The 23784-nt window shown below is 40.7% G+C and overlaps 1 protein-coding gene and 1 pseudogene across 5 annotated transcripts in view; one reads left to right on the top strand and one right to left on the bottom strand.

The window, feature by feature from the left end:
* Window positions 1–314: 314 nt before the first annotated feature.
* Window positions 315–23784, bottom strand: part of TUBGCP5 (tubulin gamma complex associated protein 5) — a 73501-nt gene continuing 50031 nt past the window's right edge. For 4 of the 5 annotated variants that reach the window (XM_036281568.1, XM_036281571.1, XM_036281569.1 and 1 more), the window contains 7 exons: window positions 20299–20383; window positions 20063–20183; window positions 19177–19346; window positions 17874–17999; window positions 17189–17277; window positions 1284–1384; window positions 315–376 (listed from right to left, as the gene is read on the bottom strand). In XM_036281568.1, coding sequence (XP_036137461.1) covers window positions 330–376; window positions 1284–1384; window positions 17189–17277; window positions 17874–17999; window positions 19177–19346; window positions 20063–20183; window positions 20299–20383 — 739 coding nt within the window. In that variant the 3' untranslated portion in view covers window positions 315–329. Of the gene's footprint in view, window positions 377–1283; window positions 1385–17188; window positions 17278–17873; window positions 18000–19176; window positions 19347–20062; window positions 20184–20298; window positions 20384–23784 lie in introns of those variants that run through there. The other variant, XR_004961997.1, reaches the window with a different exon arrangement.
* Window positions 11399–11529, top strand: LOC118643473 (annotated as a pseudogene).

Below are 23784 nucleotides of genomic sequence, written 5' to 3'. Positions count from 1 at the left end.
CTTTAATTTATTTTTAATATTAACAATTACATTCTCAAAAATAATATTCACATCTAAAGGTATCGATACCATAAGCCTGCAGCTTACAGTAGAAAATATAAATGTAAAGAGCCTATGTACACTTTGCATTATTGACACAATTTTGTAATACAACCCTATATGCTACCTAATAGGTTTCAGAGAAAACACCTACCATCCCACTTGACTAAACAGCAGTCAAGAGTTTTTTTAAAAAGAGAAAAAGCAGAATGAGTCATACTCTCGGCGGCACGCGATGGAGCTGTGCACGTGCGGAGACGAAGTCCGAGGGGTTCATCACCTGCAGGCATTTAACTCTGCTCCATGCCAGCCATGAGGGACAGTGCTAGAGACTCCACTGTGGAAGAATAAAGTTGAAAAGATAGTTTTCAATATTTTAAAATGTCTGAGTCAGGCTTTGATCAATTCAAAACTGGAAAGTATTTAAAGGTATTTTCTATTTTTAATTAAAATAGTGATTATTTTTAATGTATAATAGAGGTGATAATCTTCATTTATTAAATACAAATTGAAAAATGTATGATTTCTATTTCAGATCATTTTAATTTTAAAAACAAACAAATCTAGACATTTCATTAAAGAAATCACATTTGTTCCACATGTCATAAAATCTGGAGTCTGTTTATAATAAAATACCAATTCAAAAATGGACAAATGTATCAATGTTTCCTCCAACACATTTCGAAGTGTTTAAAAAAAAAAGTTCAGCTATTCTTAGTGAGATCACAGTGTGAATATGCAGAAATGGAAGAGATTAACCCTGCATACTTTCTCCAAAAAGCTGCACAAAAATGAGACTTAGTTCTTTATTTCTGCAGATTAAACAAACAGCTCTGTCCTCTGTGACTCACCCCACAGACTTTTATCTGCTTCACAATGTTTGGTAGGAAGCCTTGGGAGTTTTAAAATCGCTAAGAAAAATTCCCCTACTCTTTGAAAAGGAAGTTATAAGGCTACACACGAAAGAAGAGTGTAACTGAAATCTAATTCTATCCTCTGCTTTTTTAAGTAATAGTTTCAGAAATCCACTGATACATTAGAAAGCAAAATCTTTAGTCTCTATGTTTTACATTTGTTGTTCTTTCATCCCACGGTAATTATAAAAAAACATTTAAGACATGGTACAGCTGCTGGAGACCGTCCAGGTGTGAAATAGTGAGAAACCTAATTCTTTATGAGATCAGCACATGTAGCCCTTACACAAGAAAACAGAAAGGCAGGAAGGCTATAACAGGTGCACTCACGATGGGGGAAGGATCCTCTGCAGACAGCTTTGTTTAAAATGGTGACAAGAAACATATGGCAGTTTTTAAAATCAGACTCCATTTTCTCTATAGATTCCATCCTAGGAAAGAAAGTACATTTAACTAAAGTAAGTGCATATGGGGTTAATAGGCAGGCTAAAAATATCCCTGGAATCATTTCAAATGTACCTCAGTTTAATTATTTAGAATCCTAAGTATAAAGACTATAAAGTAAAATACAACGTTTCCTGCTCTGTTTTTTAAAGAATGGTATTTTTCTTTTTTCCATTTAATCACTTTTTTACTTATTCAATTACAGTTGACATACAATATTATATTAGTTCCAGGAGCACACCCCAGTGATTAGACACTATATAACTAAGTGATCATGCTGATAAATCCCGTACCCATCTGACACCACACAGTTATTAGAATATTACTGACTGTATTCCATATGTTGTACTTTTCCATCCCTATTATTCTGTAACAACCTATTTGTACTTCATAATACGTTTAAATATCTATCAACAATTAAATATATAAACAAAATGAACAAGCAGAACAGAAACAGACTCAGAACTTTCTGTTGTTGCCGATGGGAGGGGGGTTGGGGGATGAGTAAAAAAGGTAAAGAGATTAAAAAGTACAAATTGCTTGTTAGACTGACAAACCTCAGAGGGAAGGGGAGAGGGGGGTGGGAAGAGATAAACCAAAGAACTTACATGCATAAAAAATGAACAAAAGCAATAGTGTGGGGAAGACAGGAGGGGGGCAGAAGTGGGGAAGTGGGGGTCAATAAGGGAAAAAGGAGGGACATTTGCAATACATTGAACAATGAAGTTAAGTTTGAAAAAATGGTGTTGAGAAAATTAGACAGGAATATGCAAAATAATAAAACTGGACCACCAACTTACACCATACACAAAAATAATTCAAAATGGATAAAAGACTTAAACCATAAGAATCCTAAAAGCAAATGTAGGCAGCAAAATTGCAGACATCACATGAAGCAAAATTTTCACCAATATACATAACCTACGACAAGAGAAAAAAGGAAAACATAAACAAATGGGATTACATCAAACTGAAAAGTTTCTGCACAACAGAAACCAGCATAAAAATGAAGAGGGAACTGACTGTATGAGAGAACATATTTGCCAATGATACATCAGTTAAGGGGTTAATTTCCAAAATATACAAAGTACTCATATAGCAAAAGGAAGATAAAAAACCCAATTAAAAAAATGGGAAGAGGCCCTGGCTTGTTTGGCTCAGCGGTTAGAGTGTCAGCCTGCGGTCCAGAGAGACTCAGGTTTGGTTCCCACAAAGGGTGCGTATCTTGGCGCTGGTTGGTCGTGCAGGTGGCAGCCACTCAATGCATCCCTTTCATGTCGATGTTTCTCTCTCTCTCTTCCTCCTACTCTATCTGAACAAAAAATGGAAAAAAAAAAATGGGAAGAGGAACTGAACAGACACTTCTTCGAAAGGACATACAAATGGCCAAGAAATATATGAAAAAAATGCTGGGTGTCACTAATCATCAGAGAGATACAAAGTTAAATGACTATGGGTTAACACCTGACACCTGTCAGAATGGCTGCCATCAACAAATCATCAAACAAGTGCTGGCGAGGGTGTGGAGAAAAGGGGACTCTAGCACACTGCTGGTGGGAATGCAGACTGGTGCAGCCACTATGGAAAACAGTATGGTGTTACCTCAAAACTTAAAAATGGAACTGCTGTTTGACCCAGTGATTCCACTTCTAGGAATATATCCTAAGAATCCTGCAACACTAATCAGAAAGAATATATGTACCCCTATGTTCATAGCAGCACTATTTACAATATCTAAGATCTGGAAACAGCCCAAGTGTCCAACAGTAGATGAGTGGATAAAAAAAGCTGTGGTCCATGTACACAATGTAATACTACGCAGCTGTAAAAACAAAAGATCTCTTACCCTCTGAGACAGCATGGAGGGACCTGGATGGCATTAAGCTAAGCTAAATAAGCCAATTAGAGAAAAACAAGTACATATCACGTGATCTCACTCATTTGTAGAATATAATGAACAAAATAGATCCAGAGACTTGGAAGTTGGAACAGACTGACAAACCTCAGAGGAAAGAGGTGTGGTGTGTGTGGGAAAGGACTAACCAAAGAACTTATATGCATGTATGCATAACCAGTGCACACAGACAACAATGTGGTGAAGACAGGGTGGATGGGAGTGGGGAGGACGGTGCCAATGGGGGGAAAAAGGAGGAAATCTGTAAGATTTTTAAAAACAAAAATTTAACAATAAGCAACAAAAGCAAAACAACACAAAAATATTCACAGAACAATATCCTGAGATGTTAATAGTGGTGAAATGACTGATACTTGTGCACACTCTCTTCTGTTTGTCACTTGAGAGATGTATGACTGACCATACAGGTATCACTGTGAAAGGAATGTGGAGTCGAGAAGTAAACTGTTTGAGTGTTATACGTTCGAGAACTGAGATTTGACTGTACTGAGTTCTAGAGATGGGGTAACACGATATCCCCTTTTCTATTATTTTTACTTTTCACAAGCATATCTTTTTTTTTGAAAGAAAGAACAAATCAAAGATATCGCCCTGGCCAGTTTGGCTCAGTGGTTAGAGCATCAGCCTGTGGTCCAGAGAGACCCTGGTTCAGTTCCCGCTAAGGGCATGTACCTCGGTTGCAGTTTGTCCCTGGCCTGGTTGGGTCATGCGGGAGGCAGCCACTCGACGTGTCCCTTTCACATCGATGTTTCTCTCTCTCTCTCTCTCTCTCTCCCTCCCACTCTATCTGAACAAAAAATGGAAAAATGTCCTTGGGTGAGGATAAAAAAAAAAGAACAAATCAAAGATATAGAACGCTAAGTTTAAAAATAATTTAGGAACTTAAAAAGATTTTTGTTTTTATATTATTTAAATGTTAAATCCTAATTTTAGTTTTATTTTTGCAGCAAATAAAGTAAACGTTTATTTCAGGAAATGGCACCAAGCTGCCAGAGACACAGGTGAGGTAGTGCTATAAGACCTGGCACCAAAAAGTATGAAGGAGAGAATTACCCAGGGGACGCCCAAGCATCCATCCACTGATAGTCAGACGGACATCACCAGATGGTTAGAAGCAAATATAAGACATCACAGGATTTCAGCCATAAATAGCTCAGTGTGCATACATTCAGACAAAGCCTCCTTTTAAAAGACAGCCACAGGTGGTTTCAAGATGGAGGTGGGGCAGGTGGATCTTTCTCACACCTCCTCATAGAACAAAAATTAAAACCAAACTGGGGAATATCCACCCTGAATTATCAACTGAAGACTAGCTAAAGAAGAGGCTTTTAAACAAGGGCAGAGACCACCTAGAGACTGGTAGGAAGGGTGGGGTTGTGAGGGGCTGGCATAGCTCCCAGGAGTAGCAGGCCAAAGGTAAGGAGGTCTATCTTGGCTGTTGAGGGTTCTACCTGAGAAGAGAGAGGCCTGAACCCCAGGCTGGGCTCCCCAGCCCAGAAAGCCAGAGCTGGGAACAGCCACCCACTCAGCATCAAGTGAGGTTTCTATCTGTCAGGGAGTCTGAGGCTTCCAGAGACAATATCACTTTTTTTTTAAAGGGCTGGAGCAGGATTTTCGTTCCCAGACACCCTAGGTTTTGGTGGAGAGGGGGCAGTGTGGACTGGAGTCACCTGAGGTGAGAATGGGGTAGAAGGAATTGAAGAGAGTGATGGGGGATTAGCTGCTGGGGTACCCGTGCTAGGCCATCTCCCCTGATATTGCAGCAGCCATTCTTTCCTGAGTGGTGCAAGCCCCTCCCAGAAGCAGAAGCCTGGAAAAAGGCAAATGCCCCACCATTAGGAATCCAGCTCACCCTCTTTTGACTCCATTGTACCCCACCCCACATCTCAACCCCTACTGAGGAGGCAGTAATCTCAAGGAGTGACAGTGACTGGCTTTGGGGCGGGGCCATGCCCCCAAATTCCTTGGAACCTGGAGATGCTTTCCTCTCATGAGAGAGCTGATAGAAACTCCTGGGTTTAGGCAGACCCTACTGGCCTGCCTAAGAGGTGCTCTGCACTGATGAAGTCAGGGAAACATCTGGGACAGACTCAGAAGTTTGGCTCTGGGGAACACATCCACCATTTTCTCGGAAGTGTGCCGACCCACTCCTGGGTCCTGTGCTGCTAAAAAGCTGGCCGAGGAGCTGAGCTGGCCCCTCCCATGGGCAGCCAAGCCCACTGGAGGCAGCCACAAGCTGTGGATGGCTTGAAAGATTGAACAGAGTGCCAAGAGGCAAACGTGACCAGCTTCTGACAGTGGCTAGCACACAAATACTTTCCGGGAGGCCTGAAACAGGCATACAAAACAGATATCTTAACAATGTAAGAGCTGGATCCAAAGGGAAATTCTAGCAGGCAGTAAAATCTACCGAGATGAACTCAACTTCTTGTTTTTTTTTTCCTATAATTTTCTTTTTTATTGCTTTGGCATTAATATTATTTTATTTTATCTCGTTTCTTTCTTATGTCTTATTTTTCTATTTCATTTTCTTTACTTTTAATTTATCTTTCTCTTCTTTTTACCTTTTCATAATCTTTCTTTTCCTTTTTACCATTTTACTATTCTTTTTATTTTTTTTTTCTTTATTGGTTTTAGAGAGAGAGGAAGTGAGAGCGAGAGAGAGATAGAAACATTGATGAGAGAGAACATCAACTGGCAGCCTCCTGTATACCCATCCCCCACCGGGGGACTGGGCCCACAACCTGGACATGTGTCCTGACTGGGAATCGAACCAGCGACCTCTTGGTGCATGGGTCGATGCTCAACCACTGAGCCACACCGGCTGGATCATTACCCTATTCTTACTCTTCTTTCTTTTCATCTTTTTTCCCCTCTTTCAATTCTAGTTTTCTTTGTATTTTTATATTATTTTTTCTTTTATTATTCTTTTTTCCCCCTCGTTAATCCTCACAGAAGGATATTTTTTTTCCATTGATTTTTAGAGAGAATGTAAGGAAGGGGGGAGGGAGAGAGAGAGAGAGAGAGAAACATTGATGTGAGCAAAACACATTGATTGGTTGCCTCCCACATGGCTAGGTCTGGAGACTGACCTGCAACCCAGATAAATGCCCTTGACTGGAATCAAACCTGCAACCCTTCGGTCCCCAGGCCAACCCTCTAACCACTGAGCAAAACCGGCAAGGGCTCTTTTATTATTCTTATTCCCTTTACTCTTTCCTAATTCTCTTTTCTACTGTGAATGTTTCTGCTGCTGTTGTTGGGTTCTTTAGTATGTTTTTGTCTTGTTTCTTGATTTGTTTTGTTTTGCCCTGTCAGCACTGTACAACAGCTCGAATGATGTGGTTGGGGTTGAGCTTCACAGTCAGCCAGCCTGACAAGAGATCCAATCCATGAATGGGATGGAGCCCAATATAACAGGAGAGTCCAAACAACACAGAAAAAATACACTCCTACAGCATCTATCACAGGAGCTCAAAAAGACCGCACCACTGGGCCTCACAGGACATTTACTACAAAAGGCCACCCCATGGAGACTGGGAGTCATAGCAGTTCTAATATGTAGAAACAAACACAGACAACTAAAATGGGGGGGACAAAGAAACCCCCCCAAATTAAAGAAAAGGAGGAATTTTCAAAAACAAATCTGAATGAAATGTAGGTAAGTGATTTATCAGACACAGAGTTCTGAGTAAATGCTATCGGATGCTCAAGGAACTCAATGGGAACTACAAGGAACTAAGTGGAAACTACAGCAGCATGAAAAAATAGAGCCTGGTTGGTGTGGCTCAGTGGCTGAGTATCAACCCATGCACCAAGAGGTTGCTGGTTCGATCAGGGCACATGCCTAGGATGTGAGCCTGATCCAAAGTGAGGGGCATGCAGGAGGCAACAAATTGATGTTCTCTCTCATCGATGTTTCTATCTCTCTCCCCCTCTCCCTTCCTCTCTCTCTCAAATCAATAAAGAAAAAAAAGTAAAGAAAGAAAGAAAGAAAGAAAGAAAAAAAGAAAGAAAGAAAAAGGACACATAGAAAACATGAAGAAGAACCAGTTGGAAATGAAGAATAGTGTATCTGACATCAAGAATACATGGGAACTAGCTTCATACCACATTGAAGCACCACCACCCAACCACCTCCACAAGTGACACACTCATTGAGTGGACTTAGTGAGTACCAGAACCCTGATGAAGAAAGTCTTGCTCTGTATTGGGCCCCTACACTACTGATCCTCCAAGGGAGTCAGAGGCCAGTGGTCAGTGGGCACAGCTAGTCCTTGCAGCTGATCAGCCTGAGTAAATCCCTCCCACTGATGGGCCAACAGCAACCAAGACTCAATTACAACAGAAGGGTGTACAGTCCATACTACGGGTACACCTTGAGGGCCCAGCTGGTGTGATCAGGGAGGTTGTGCCACTGGACCCTACAGGACACCTACAACAATAGGCCACCCTATGAAGCCTAGGAAACATAGCAACTGTACCTAATACACAGAAACAAACACAGAAAAGCAGCTAAAATGAGGAGACAAAGAAACATGTCCCAAGTGAAAGAACAGAACAAAACTCCAGGAAAAGAACTAAACAAAATGGAGATAAACAATCAAACAGATGCAGAGTTCAAAACACTGGTTATAAGGTTGCTCAAGGAACTTAGTGAGACCTTCAAGGAACTTAAAGAAACCTCCAAGGAACTTAGCGAGAACATCAACAACATAAAAAAAGGACCAGTCAGAAATGAAGGATGCACTAACTAAAATAAAGAATAATTTACAGGGAATAAAGAGTAGAATAGGTGAAGCCAAGACGCAAACCATTGAATGGGAATATAAGGAAGCAAAAAACACCCACACAGAATAGCAAAAAGAATAAAATAAAATGAGAATAGTGTAAGGAGCTTCTGGGACTACTTCAAGCGTACCAACATTCATATCATTGGGGTGCCAGAAGGAGAAGAGAGAGAGAGCAAAAAATGGAAAAAATATTTGAAACAACGACAGAAAACTTCCCTAACTTGGTGAAGGAAGCACTTATATGTGCTTCCAGACATATAAGTTCAGGAAGCACAGAGAGCCCCAAACGAGACAAATCCGAAGAGGTCCACACCAAGATACATCATCCACAAAATGCCAAAGGTTAAAGACAGAGAGAATCTTATAAGCAGCAAGAGAGAAGCAGTTAGTTACTTACAACGGAGTTCCCATAGACTGTCAGCCAATTTCTCAAAAGAAACTTTGCAGGCCAGAAAGGAGTGACAAGAGATATTCAAAGTGATGAAAAGCAACGACCTACAATCAAGATTGCTCTATCCTGCAAAGCCATCATTTAGAATCGATGGACATATAGTTTCCCAAACAAGAAAAAACTAAAGGAGTTCATTACCACCAAACCAGTATTATATGAAATATTGAAGGGTCTTCTTGAAGGAGAACAAGAACAAACATATGAACAATAAAATGGCAACAAATACATATCTATCAACAATTGAATCCACAAACAGAATAAGCAAGCAGAACAGAAACAGACTCATAGATACAGAGAACTTTTTGTTGGTTAGCAAATGGGAGGGGGCTGGGGGGATGGGTGACAAAGATGAAGAAATTAAGGAGTAAAAAGTGGTTGTTAGACTAATGAACCTCAAAGGGAAGGGGGGAGTGGGGGTGGGGAGATAAACCAAAGAACTTCTATGCATATATGCATAACCAATGGACACAAACAATAGTGTGGAGAAGGTATGAGAGGGGCCGGATTGGGGGGGGGGAATCAATGGGAGTAAAAAGGGGGTATATTTGTAATACATTCAACAATAAAGTTAAAAAAAAAAAAAAAAGAATACATGGGAACGAATTAAAAATACCCTGGTGAAGCAGAGGACCAAATCAGTGATTTGGAAGACAAGGTAGGAGAAAAACCTCAATTAGAGCAGCAAAGAGAAAAAACACTTAAAGTGTGAGGATAGCATAAGGGAACTTTGGACAACATAAAATGGAACAAGACACACATCATACAGAGTCCCAGAGAGAGAAGAAAGTGAGCAAGGGATAGAGAACCTGTTTGACGAAATAATGACAGAAAACTTTCCTATCCTGGTGATGGAAAAAATAACACAAGTTCAGGAAACAAAAAGAGTCCCAATCAAGATGAACCAAAAGAGACCCACACCATGACATATAATTAAAATGGCAAATGTTAAAGACAGAGAACTTGAGAGCAGCAAGAGAGAGACAGTCAGTTACCTACAAGGGAGCTCCCATTAGGCTGTCAGCTGATTTCTCAACAGAAACACTAAAGGCCAGGAGGGAGTGGCATGAAGTATTCAGAGTAATGAAAAGCAAAGATCTGAAACCAAGACTACTCTGTTCAACAATGCTATCATTTAAAACTGAAGGTGAAATAGAGCTTCCCAGACAAAAAAAGGCTAAAGGAGTTTATTACCACGAAACAAGAGTATCAAAAAATGCTAAAAGGACTGCTGTAGAAGAGAGAGGAGAGAGAGAGAGAGAGAGAGAGAGAGAGAGAGAGAGAGAGAGAGAGAGAAACATAGGCATAAAGAATTAAAGTGGAAATAAATAAGAACAGATGAATAACCTTAAATGTAAATGGATTAAATGGTCCAATCAAAGATATAGGGTAACTGAATGGATAAGAAAACATGACCTACATATACCCTGTCTATAAGTGACCCGTCTTGGAACAAAAGCCTCACACAGGATGAAAATGAAAGGATGGAAAAAAAAGTTTCCATGCAAATGGAAACAACAACAACAACAACAAAAAAGTGTGGGTAGCAATACTTACATCTGACAAAATGGACTTCAAAACAAAAGTCATAACAAGAGACAAAGAAGGTCACTATATAATACTAAAAGGATCAACTGAACAAGAGGATAGGATTCTGCTAAACACATATGCACCTATATATATTTGAAAATTCCCGGATGACTTTAAGGGAGAAACAGACAGTGATATAGTCTTACTAGGGGACTTTAACACACCAATGACATCACTGGATGTATTCCCAGACAAAAAAATCTACATGGAAACAGTGATCTTAAACAACACACAAGGTCAGATGAATTTAATTGATACTTATAGGACATTTCATCCCAAAGATGCAAAATACACATTCTTCTCAAGTGCACATGGAACACTGTCAAAGACGGACCACATGTTAGGACACAAACTAAGTCTTTACAAGTACAAGAAGACTGAAATCATATCAAGCATCTTCTCAGATAACAACAGCATACAACTAGAAATCAACTACAATAAAAATCTAAAACATTCAAACACATACAGGCTAAAGAGCATGTAATTAAACAATGACTGGGTTACCAGTGAGATCAAGGAAGAAATAAAAAATTTCCTGGAAACAAATTAAAATGAACACACAACAACCCAAATCTATGGGATACAGCAAAATCAGTCCTGAGTGGGAGTTTGTAGCATTACAGGCCTACCAAAGAAACATGAAAAAGATCAAATAAACTATAACTCTAAACTAAAAGAATTAGAAAGAGAACAAGAAAAGCACAGAGGAAGTAGGAGGAGAAAAATAATAAACAACAGAGTGGAAGTAAATGATATAAACATTAAAGAAACAATACAAAAGATCAATGAAACCAAGAGCTGAATCTTTTTTTTTTTTAATTTTTTTTTTTTATCCTCACCCGAGGACATTTTTCCATTTTTTATTCAGATAGAGCAGGAAGGAGAGAGAGGAAGAGAGAGAAACATCGATGTGAAAGGGACACATCGAGTGGCTGCCACCACATGACCCAACCAGGGCCGGGGACAAACTGCAGCCAAGGTACATGCCCTTAGCGGGAACCGAACCCAGGTCTCTGTGGACTGCAGGCTGATGCTCTAACCGCTGAGCCAAACTGGCCAGGGCCAAGAGCTGAATCTTTGAAAAGATAGACAAGATTGATGAACCTTCACCAAGAAACATAATAAATGCCAAGAAGACAGGACCCAACTAAATAAATTCAGAAATGAAAGAGGTAACGAAACAACTGATACCACAAAAACACAAAGGACTGTAAGACAATACTGTGAACAACTATATTTGAAAATGGGAAAACCCAGCTTTGTGCAGTGGCAGTATCGTAGCCAATGAGGTTTATCAGAGGCATGATTATTGCTAGAAAGAACAAAAAAAAGAAAATGAGACAACCTGGTCAAAATGGAACAAATTCCTGGAAACATACAATCTTCTAAAACTCAAGCAGGAAGAATCAGAAAACCTGAATTAACCAATAACAACTAATGAAATAGAAGCAATAAAAACAAAAACAACAACAACAACAAATGTCAACAAATGTCCTGGCCTGGATGGCTTCATAGGCGAGTTCCACCAAACATTCAAATAAGATCTAACACCTATCCTCCTCAAAATATGTAAAAAATTAAAGAGGAGGGAAGACTTCCAAGCTCTTTTCATAAGGTCAACATTATTTTAATTACAAAACTAGGTAAAGACACCACAAAGAAAGAATATTAGAGGCCAATACCCAATATGAACATAGAAACTAAAACCTCCTACAAAATATTAGCAAATCACATCCAGCATTACATTAAAAAGATCATACACCATGACCACGTGGGATTTATTCTGGGGATGCTAGGCTGGTAAAATATTCAAAACTCAATAGACATGATATATCACATAAATAAAATGAAGGATAAAGATCTCATGATCATTTCAATAAATGCAGGAAAAAAAAGGCATTTGACAAAATCCTGTACCCATTTTATATAAAAATTCTCAGCAACGTGAAATAGAGGGAACAAAACTCAACAGAATAAAGACCACATATGACAAACCTACAGCTAACATCATACTCAATGGGCAAAAACTAAACACATTTTCCTTAAGAAAAGGAACAGCCCTGGCCAGTTTGGCTCAGCAGTTAGAGCGTTGGCCTGTGGACTGAAGAGTCCCAGGTTCAGTTCCCACTAAGGGCATGTACCTTGGTTGCAGTTTGTCCCTGGCCCTGGTTGGGGTTGTGTGGGTAACAACCACTTGGTGTGTCTCTCTCACATCGATGTTTCTCTCTCTCTCTTCCTCTCACTCTCTCCCTCCCACTCTATCTGAAGATAAATGCAAAAAAAATGTCCTCGGGTGAGGATTAAAAAAAAAGAAAAGGAACAAAACAAGGGATGCCTGCTTTCACATATGTTATTCAACCTAGTAGTATTGGAAGTACTAGCCACAGTGATAGGAGAAAAAGAAAAAAACATCAGTCATCCAAATTGGAAGGAGGAACTAAAACTGTCTTTATTTGAAGCTGATATAATATTGTACACAGAAAGCCCTAAAGACTCCACCAAAAAACTATATGATTTAATAAATGAATTCAGCAAAGTAGCAGGATACAATATTAACATCCAGAAAATCAATGACATTTTTATACACTAATCACGAACTCTCAAAAAAGAAAACAAAACACTAAAAAAACAATCTCACTTACCATTCAAACAAACAAAAAAAATCACATACCTGGGAATAAACCTAACCAAGGAGGTAAAAGACTGTCCTTAGAAAACTATAGGACATTGAAAAAAGAAACAGAAGAAGATACAAACAAGTGGAAGCATATACTATGTTCATGAATTGGAAGAGCTAACATAATCAAAATGTCCATACTATCAAAAGCAATGATAGAGTCAATGCAATCCCTATTAAAACACCATCGGCATTTTTCCCAGATTTATTTATTTATTTAAAAAATTTTTTTATCCTAGCCTGAGGACATTTTTCTTCTTTTTTGCTATTTTGTTCAGATAAAGTGGGAGGAAGAGAGAAACATCGACGTGAAAGGGACTCATTGAGTGGTCACCACCCACACAACCCAACGAGGGCCGGGGACAAACTGCAACTGAGGTACGTGCCCTTAGCGGGAACCGAACCCGGGTCTCTCCAGACCACAGGCCAACGTTCTAACCACTGAGCCAAACCGGCCAGGGTTATTTATTTTTTATCCTCACCCGAGGACATTTTTCCATTTTTTGTTCAGATAGAGTGGGAGGGAGAGAGAGGGAAAGAGAGAGAGAAACATCGACGTGAAAGGGACACATCGAGTGGCTGCCATCCACACGACTCAACCAGGGCCGGGGACAAACTGCAACCGAGGTACATGCCCTTAGTGGGAACCGAACCTGGGTCTCTCCGGACCACAGGCCAACACTCTAACAGCTGAGCCAAACCAGCTAGGGCTTATTTCCCATATTTAGAACGAATATTCCAAAAATATTTATGGAACCAAAAAGACCACAAATAGCCACAGCAATCTTGAGAAAGAAAAACAAAGTTGAAGGGATCACAATACCAGATATCAAGTTATACTATAAAGCTACTGTAATCAAAACAGCCTGGTACTGGCACAAGAACAGGCATATAGATCAATGGAACAGAACAGAGACCCCATAAATAGATTCAAGTCATTATGGTTAATTATTTGACAAAGGAGGCAAGAGCATACAATGAAGTTAAGGTAGTCTTTTCAATAAATGGTGTTGGGAAAATTGGAAAGACACATGCACAAAAATGAAACTAGACCACCAACTTACACCATACACAAGAATAATCTCAAAATGAATAAAAGACTGAAATGTAAGTTGTGGAACCATAAAAGTCCTAGAAGAAAACATAGACAGTAAAATCTGATGTCTCATGTAGCAGGATTTTCACCAATATATCTCCTAGGGTAAGAGAAACAAAAATAATAAAAAAATGAGACTATACCAAAATAAAAAGATTTGGCACAGCAAAAGAAACCTGCACCAAAATGAAGAAGGAACCCACTGTATGGGAGAACATATTTGCCAACGATACATCTGATAGGGGGTTAATTTCCAAAATATATAAGGAACTCATACAACTCAACCCTAAGAAAACATAATCCAATTAAAAATGGGCAAAGGACCTGAATGGACACTTCTGCAAAGAGGACATACAGATGGGCCAATAGACATGAAAAAATGTTCAACATCACTAATCATCAGAGAGATGCAAATTAAAAGTACAATGAGGTGTCACCCAACATCTGCCATGGCTACTATCAGTAAATCAACAAACAACAAGTGCTGGTAAGGATATGGAGAAAAGCAATACCTAGTACACTGCTGGTAGGAATGCAGACTGGTGCAGTCACTGTGGAAAAACAGTATGGAGTTTCCTCAAAAAATGAATCTGCCTTTTTTGACCCAGCAATCCCACTTCTGGGATTATATCCTAAGAATCCCGAAACACCAATCATAATGAATATATGCACCCCTATGTTCATAGCATCACTATTTACAATTACTAAGATCTGGAAACAGCCCAAGTGCCCATCAGTAGATGAGTGGATAAAAAACCTCTGGTACATTTACACAATGGAATACTATATGGCTACAAAAAAGAATGAACCCTTATCCTTTGCAACAGCATGAATGGACCTAGTGATTACCATAAAACAGTGAGAGAAAGATAAATATCACATGATTTCACCTATATGTGCAATTTAATGAACAAAATAAACGGATGAACAAAATAGTTTCATAGACATGGATGGACAGAACAGACTGACAGATCTCAGGGGGAAGGGGGGGTGGGAGGGGCCGAAAGATATTAACCAAAGAACTTATATGTATATATGCATAGCCCATGGACACAGACAATAGTGTGGTGAAACCCTGGGGTGGAGTGGGGGCTGGGTGGAAAGGAGAGAAAAATAGTGGACTTCTATAATACTGTCAACAAAAATAAATAAAAATCCACAAATTTACGCAAATGAAATCATTTGCTTAAAAATACTTAATGCCCTAGCCAGTGTGTCTCAGAGGTTAGAGCATCAGCCTGCACACTGAAGGGTCTTAGGTTCAATTCTCAGTCAAGGGCATATACCTGGATTGCAGGTTCAATCCCTGGCCCCAGTTGGGGAGCATGCAGGAGGTAACCAATTGGTGTGTCTTTCTCATGTTAATGTTTCTCTCTCTCTTCCTCTTCCCTCCCTGTCTTCCACTCTCTCTAAAAATCAAAGAAAGAAATATCCTCAGGTAAGCCCTAGAGGGTTTGACTCAGCAATTATAGAGGGTCGGTCCACGAACTAAAGAGTCGTGGGTTTGATTCTGGTCAAGGGCACGTACCCTGGTTGTGGTTCCACCCCCGGCCCTGGTTGGGGTTGTGCAAGACACAACCAATCAATGTCTCTCTCTCACATCTATGTTTCTCTCTCTCTCTCTCTCTCTCTCTATCCCTCTCTCCCACTCTATCTGAAAATCAATGAAAAAATATCCTTGGGTGAGAATAAAAAAAAAAAATCCTCAGGTGAGGCTTAACAAAAGAAAAAAGATTTCTTTTTTTTATTAAAAATTTTTAATGTTGATACTGTTGCAGATGTCCCCCATTTCCCGCCTCCTTTGCCCACCCTCAACTCCCTCTCACTTGGCCTTCGCTACACTTTTGTCCGTGTCCATGAGGCATGCCTATATGAAACTAAATTTCACATTGTTTTGGCAATTTTTCACTTTTCTGCTTTAAATTTGAATCATGATCAATTAATTTCCATAAATTGTGATTGAAGACCTCCTCAACTCTGTTTTTTTTTCTTTTTAAATCCTTACCTAAGGATATGTTTACTGATTTTTTTTAGAGAGTGAAGAAGCAAAAGAGAGAGAGAGGGAGGGAGAGAGGGAAAGAAAAACGCCCCAAATGGGGATCAAACCTGCAACCTTTCGGTGTACAGGATGACACTCCAACTGAGCCACCCAGCTAGGGCACCTCTGTTCTTTTCTTATAATCAGCTCGTTGAAGAAAAGGAAGCAGTTCAATTTTAGCAAGGCATATGCAGCAGTGTTATTTTCTGCTCCACTCCAGTGACATAGAGAAATATGCTTTAGACACTCAGATGGAAATAATAAAGCCAGTAAGACTTCTATTTTCATGCTTGAAATTACGAATTTTATCTACTATCTTAGTTTATGCATTCGGAGTATTCTGATACAGTCATAGGTCAGGACTTAAAATGAGATTAGCACTACAATGAGATCTCATCTCACTGGTTAAGTACAAGCTGTTTCACAATAGCCAGTCAACCAGACTTGCACATTTAATGGCAGCATTATATCAGGGGGATCAAAATGTAAGGTATATAAATGTCTCACTATTCTGTACACCTGAAACTAATATGATACTGAATGTCAACTGTAATTGAAAAATAAACATAACAGATAATTGCAGAATTACATTAATTTTACAAAGAAGGCAGAAACACTGTTCAGCTGTACATTCAAGTTCACGGTAGAGAATTTGATAGGAGACTTAGATACGAAGAACTCCTGGGTCCTCGGATATCAGGGCACTTGCCCTTCTATGTGCCAGATGTGAGTAATAAACATCCTGAAGTCAAATATTCTTTTTCAGTTCACCTAAAATACAACTTTGGACTATCCTCTAGCATGATATCCAGAATTTACTTTAAAATTCAGCAAGTGTGAGTTGGGGTGAACAGTAAAAACAAAACAGAACTGGTCACCACTGGCGACTGCTGAAGCAGAGTGACAGGAGCCTTGGGTTCGTTTCGTCATTTTCTACTTCTGTGTATGTTTTAAGCATCTGCAATAAATATTCAACAAAACCAACACAAGACATAAATGTAATCTAAGGATATTTGCTTGTCCTCATTGAAAGACTTCAAATTTTTGTTATTATTTTATTGCTCATATAAAAATCACACAATCCTTGCTGCTATCTAGTTTAGGTGAGCAGAGTTCTTCAATTCTTTCCTTAAATATAAGTGCTATGTGATGTGTTGCCAAGATGAAAAAACAAAACTCACAGGATGAAGCGAACTGAAACACAGTGCAGAGGCCCCACAAACCACGTACTTACTGCCAAGCCCCTAGGCCCGCTTGCCAACCATCTGCAAACATGAGAGCCAGATTCAACACCTTCATGATGGCCTCTTTTACAAAGCTGACCTGGAGAGCAAAGCCACAGACAGAACATAGGCTCTGTAACCATGTTTGGACACTGACACCAAAACCTTTACCTAATTTAAATGAGTCACAAAGAAAGTGCCTCAGTATAATGCCTGCCCTCTGTGTTGAGAAAGGGCGCTTGGCTCTGAACCAAGTGCACCTGGAACCGGCCACACACAACTGCACCCACGACACAGGTGGTGGTAGCACAGTCTGAGTGTGGAGCAGCTGCCATTCCCTGGGACGGCACTGAAACCCACCAATGAAAGGAGGCAGGTATTTCCAATGGCTGTGAAAGGACTTAACCCAAATACTCACACTGAGGCAGATGCACTTCCTGAATAAGCACTATCACTCTACATGTGCAGATAAAATTCGCAGTTAAACTAAATGCACAGCACAGGGCAGGCTAGAAGCACAGTTCTCATCTGTTTCTCTTAGATATAATTTCTGGTAATATGGTCCAAATTTGTAACCTCATGGAAACTGGCCTTTCAAGCTTCATAACTATAAAATTTCAAAGCACAGAGACAAGTTCCCTTGGTCAGCTTCATTCCTGTCTTAATGGACAAGTTCACAGGTGACATCTCACGTACCTTTTCTCTCAGCAAACATCGATCATGGATGGTTGACAAATATCTATAGTGAATTTTAATCAATTGATCTAAATCCTTGGCTTCCTCGATTTGATGTTGAAATTCCAGCCCTGTACTGTGAAGAATCTGGAAAGAGAAAGAGAAAATTTTAATCCAATTTCTTCTTTGAGAACTTGTGTGCCCCACACAAAACTGTTCACCAACCTCTCCTGCTCCTCCAATTCTCCCTCCAGTACCTATAGCTGCAGTGTTGACACAGCACTATCCTGTTGGGGCTAGCATACTTATCCTAGTAGGACAGCAGGCCCGTCTCTGGGGACCTCCACTTGCCCAGTGAATGAATGCCTCCCTTTGACTAACAGACAAAAATGCACTGATTTTTTTGAAAAAAAAAAAAAGAAAGAAAGAAAGAAAATGATCAGGTAAAGTCTTGTTTCTCTGGAGGTGAGCAAAAGTAGACTTACAGTTGTGAGTATGCAAAACAGAAAAACAGAGTTCACTCCTCTATTATTGATTACTGTATTGTGTGTTTGTATCACAACTGTAAACCTGCTTCCGCCCACCGTGTGTACTTGAAACCCATTACCACTGACTCTCACCGACCAAGGTCAGGGCCAGTGTTCCGAAGGCCACTGGTGCAGTCCCGAGAGGCAGACAGCAGCAGGGTCTAGCGCAGGCCTCAAAGGCTTGCTCCACCCCAACACTGGTCTCAGAACTGAGACCAGAATGACTAGGAACTGTTTTGTAACTATCTGAAATCCCAAATGAGTCCTGTCCTCCAGTAATATGGCCATTGTTCAAACAGCTGGATGCCAATCTCAGAACTCCTTCTTGAACTGGTTCGAAGATGTGTAAGAAAAGTTTACTTTATGATGGATTACTTCCTGTTTGGAAGGAAAAAAAAGTATATATTTTGGCGGTATCTTCCTCCTGACACTCCACACTAGCCTGACATTTTCTGGCTGTTACTAAAAATTGAAGCCATTTTCCAGGGGCAGCTCTCAAAACCAATCAAGTTTGAAAGAACACGCAGCCACTGTGGAAGGCAATTCCAAAAGAGAGGCTCTGGCTGCGCCCCTCCCAGGCGGACAAGAGGACAGCAGACTCTGGACACACATGCTCTGGCTTGTCTCAAAAACTGCCCCTCCCCACCCTGCTGCCAATTTCAGGATCAAAGCTCTAATATGCGCTATTTTCACATTTATAGCCTGTAAGTGCTTCGTGGGCTCCTCTGTGTTTACGACTCTTTGACAAGTATTTTCTATGAATAGCTGCATACAAGGTCGATGGGGCAGACACAAACCCTGGTCATGATATAGTTGTGTAAGCTGTTCACAAAGTGCATGAGCTTCACTCGTAAGAGGAACATACGATGAATCTGTTGTCTCACTGGTTTCTTCTGTGGTCCAAACTGGGCAGCCATGTCTTGTCCAGATAAAAGTCCTTCTTGAAGAGGTGGTTTTTCAGCTAGTTCTGTAAAAGAGTCAATGAGCAGTGTGGGTGGGATGAGCTCCACTCCAAGCCAACCCCACCACTGCCCAGGGCAGGACCTCTGCCAGTGCAGTCATCCCGCATGCATGGCAGGGACCCCACCTTCAGGGTCTCTGGAAGGTGAAACCCTGAAAAGTTCCTATATCACCTGGATAACCGCTGTCATAAAAACATAAGTAAATGTGCCCTGGCCGGTTTGGCTCAGTGGTTAGAGCGTCGGCCCATGGACCAATGAGTCGCGGGTTCGATTCTGGTCGAGGGCACATACCTTGGTTGTGATTCATCCCTAGCCCTGGTTGGGGTCGTGTGGGAGGCAGCCACTCAATGTGTCCCTTTCACGTCGATGTTTCTTTCTCTCTCTCTCCCTCCCACTCTATCCGAACAAAAATGGAAAACTGTCCTTGGGTGAGAATTAAAAAAAAAAAAGTAAACATGAAGTCCCATGAACTTGTCATTAAAATTTTCACATAACCTAAAATTATTATTCTGGTTAAATTCCTAAATTGTTATTTTAGGTTAACTGTACATACAACTTCTGGTATTTCATTCAGGGATGTTAATGCCGACATCTGTAACAATGCTGCTATGAATACTTGTCATTTTGTCCTCGTATGTACATGAAGAATGACCAGACCACTGACCTATCTCTTCCAGGGCTAAAATTAAATCATAATTTATCTGCTGAAAACAAATCTTACCTCCAAATAGTAACACATCCAGACTGTATTTTGCCCATTTTATTTGCAGTAAGAGAAGGAACACCTGATTATAAATCTTTTGACATTCTGAACTTATGACAATGTCCACAGGCCATGGGACCTAAGAAAACAGCAATAACCACAGAAAAAGAAAATTAGAATAGAAAGTAGCCCATTACATTCACATTTTGATTTTAGCAGAAAACAATGTTCTTATAAAGAGGATCAGCACATACCTTGTAGCTCAGAGTCAGACCATCTAAGATATGAACGGGGAGTTTTTTCTTAGCTGCATCCACATTCTCAAAAGATATAGACAAACTAGATAAAGAAATTTCAGTTTTAGTTTGTGAAAATATTATACTCATATAAAAACGCTCTTTTAAAAAAACCATGATCACTTTAACATTTATTGACATCATGTTCCAAAAAAACACAGTATTTTATAAAAGAGTGCAAGCGTTCCAATAAAGTCTTATTTTCTGGCATATATTTCAGAAGAGAAATTTTGTTTTGAAAGTAAGAAAGAAGAATAATTTTCAAATACTGGGTTTAGCTGTAAAAGAGACGAGCCACTTAACAGCTATAGTAGGTTAATTAAGAAAAGAGACGAAGACAGGATGCTTAATTCTGAAACAATTCAGGCAATAGGCTCAGAAGCAAACTTCCAATCACCTTGAGAATGTATGTGAGTGACAAGAGCATAGCCTGCTTCTAAAACGGGGTCGCGCACACTCATCCCCAACACTGGTTTGAATGTGACTCTCAACAAAAAGAAAGCAACTGAAATAGCACACGGGACTGTCTCTGTACAAGGCACTGTGTGGGCACATGGTATTGTCCATCTACTCCTCAGAGTCCTGCCAGTGGACTGAAACCATGCAGTGTTCTAGGGTGGCAGGGGCCCTGAGTAATGAGCCGGGGTGCAAACCACAGGGGTTATGTAGAAGGCAGGGCAGGTGGCCTCAATTAATGAATTAGCCCATTCATTCCATGTCTTAGGCACTAGTCAGAATATTTTAGCTCCTAAATCTGTTACATGAGCACCCACTAAGTACTGATTAGGCACTTACTGAATACCCTGTCAGGTGTCGAGCTAAGTAGATGACATATAGAACCCTTGTCCACCTCCAGGGGCTCACATCACATAGCAACCATGCAAGCCACCCTCCTGTCACTGAGAAGACATGGGAGGCTGCCTCAAGCCAAGCCAGGCAGAGCTTTGTAGGACAGCAGACCACTGCCATACCCTGCAAATGGGAGAGCTCGTCACTGCAGGATGTGTACCTGTGACTGCTCTCAGAGTGGGGGATATGGCTCTTGGGAAACCTGAAGTATTGCACCCCCGAGATGGAAAGCATGGGGAGAACTCGTGTGCCCGCATGTTGGTGTGCACAGAGAACCCAAGATGCAGCAAGAAGTGCTCCTTCTCCAGAAAAGCCCTTTGCACCTGTCACAAGACCCCAGCTAGGGACCTGCGTTGAGTGGTACAGGGGCTGCTGGTTCACCCAGTCGCTCTGGTGGCCCTGGGTGGGGTCAAGTGAAAGGAGAGAAGCCGAGAGCTGTCAGGGGGCGTCAGGTGAGAGGAGCCTTCAGATGAGCAGCGCTGCACAACCCAAAGACACAAAGGGACACATGACATTCGAGCACAGTCAGAGGTGCTGGCGGTGAAGACACTCGGGCTCAACTACCGATTTCCAGGTCATCAGGAGTCGCCGAAGCCATCAACAAGGAAGGAATATGCCCCAGACATGCGTGAATGCTGAGGTAGGAGGGCAAGGGGCCTCAAGGAGGCTGGGAGAGGGTTGCAAGGCTTTGGCCTTAGTGCTGGGACCTAGGAGACTCTCGCTGGGACTCAGGGAGCCTGAGGGCACAGACAGATATTTAAAGCACTTGGAAGCCACAGCAGGAAGGGTTGAGGCAGCTCATTTATCCTGAATTAATCTATGAATGTATGCAATCTCAACAAAAATGCCGTTAAGGTTTGTGTTTTGGTGAAGCCACTTGAAGAGAAAGTGCATTTAGAAAAATAAGTAAGCAAAAATAGCCAGGAAAACCCCATTGAACCAGAATGCTACTGGCACATGAATACACAGAACACTAAACAGAATGAAAAATCTAGAAAAAGACCCAAATGCATATGAAAACTTAAAGATAAAGGGGTTGCTCAAATAAATGAAGAAAAGATACATTTCTTTTTTCTTAAAAAGAAATAAGCGATGAGAACCAACCAGTCATTTGGAAAAAGATAACAGTGGATCTATTTTTCCTATTTAGCTGGATAAATTCCAAACAGATCTATATCTAAATGTAAAAAATCCGTTCAAGCGTTAGAAGAAAAGGTGGGTGAATTTAAATATAACCTGGGAGGGAGTAAAACTTTCTTAACTATCACTCAAAAACCAGAAGTAATAAGAGAAAAGACTGTTATGTTATAAAACTAGCAACCATCTGCATGGCCCTGGCTGGTTTGGCTCAGTGACAGAGCATTGGCCTGTGGACCAAAGAGTTGTAGATTCGATTCTGGTCAAGAGCATGGACCTCGTGCAGTTCGGTCCCTGGCCCTGGTCAGGGTGGTGCAGGAGGCAACCAATCGACAAGTCTCTCTCACGTCGATGTTTCTCTCTTCTCTCTCCACCCACACTCCTTCTCTCCAATTCTTTTTTTTTTTTTTTTTTTATCCTCACCCAAGGACATTTTTCCATTTTTTGTTCAGGGAGAGAGAGGAACAGAGAGAGAGAAACATCGATGTGAAAGGAACACATCGAGTGGTTGCCACCCGCACAACCGACCAGGGCCGGGGACAAACTGCAACCGAGGTACGCGCCCTTAGCGGGAACCGAACCCGGGTCTCTCGGGACCGCAGGCCGACGCTCTAACCACTGAGCCAAACCGGCCAGGGCTCTCCAATTCTATCTAGAAAAATATCCTTGGGTGAGAATTAAAAAAAAAATCTGCAAGACAAAAAAGCAATAAAAATGTTTATTTGATAAGCAGAATAAAAAGACCAATGTTAAAGTGGGAAAACAAACTAAAGAGCTTCTAAAAATGAAAAAAGATGATAAAGACCAACAACCTGATACTGATAAAAATAGTGTCAAAAGATACGAATAGCTGTCATTAAGAGAAATGCAAAAATAAACATTTGGAAAGATGACGAAGCTCATATAACAGAAAAATGTAAATCAGCCCAGCCAGTGTGGCTCTGGTTGAGCATCGACCCTGCACCAAGAGGTCGCTGGTTTGATTCCTGGTCAGGGCACACGCCCAGGTTGTGGGCCTGATCCCTAGTGGGGAGCATGCAGGAGGCGGCCAATACATGTTTTCTCTCATCAATGTTTCTATGTCTTTCTCCCTTTCCCTTCCTCTCTCTAAAAATCAATAAAGGAAGGAACAAACAAACAAAAAAACCAACAATAAAACAGAGCTGTTTTACCTAATAAAAAAAACAAAATGGAACTGCCCTGGCTGGTGTGGCTTAGTGGGTTCAATATCTGGTCCTGGTTGGGGGCTTGCTGGAGGCAAGCAATCAATGTGAACCATTGATGTTTTTCTCTCTCCCTCCCCCTCCCTTCCACTCTCTCTAAAAAAAAATATCAATGGAGAAAATATCATGTGAGGATTAACAAAAAACAACACCCCCCCCCCCAAACAAAAACACAAAACTAAGGTGGGGGAGCAATTCCTAGAAGTAGAAAATAAACTGTAACCAGTCAAGTTAC

Source organism: Molossus molossus, unplaced genomic scaffold (genome assembly GCF_014108415.1).
Source record: "Molossus molossus isolate mMolMol1 unplaced genomic scaffold, mMolMol1.p scaffold_m16_p_39, whole genome shotgun sequence".
NCBI classification, from domain to species: Eukaryota; Metazoa; Chordata; class Mammalia; order Chiroptera; family Molossidae; genus Molossus; species Molossus molossus.
Note: the sequence above shows the minus strand (reverse complement) of the source record. Positions and strands in the feature narration are given on the sequence as shown.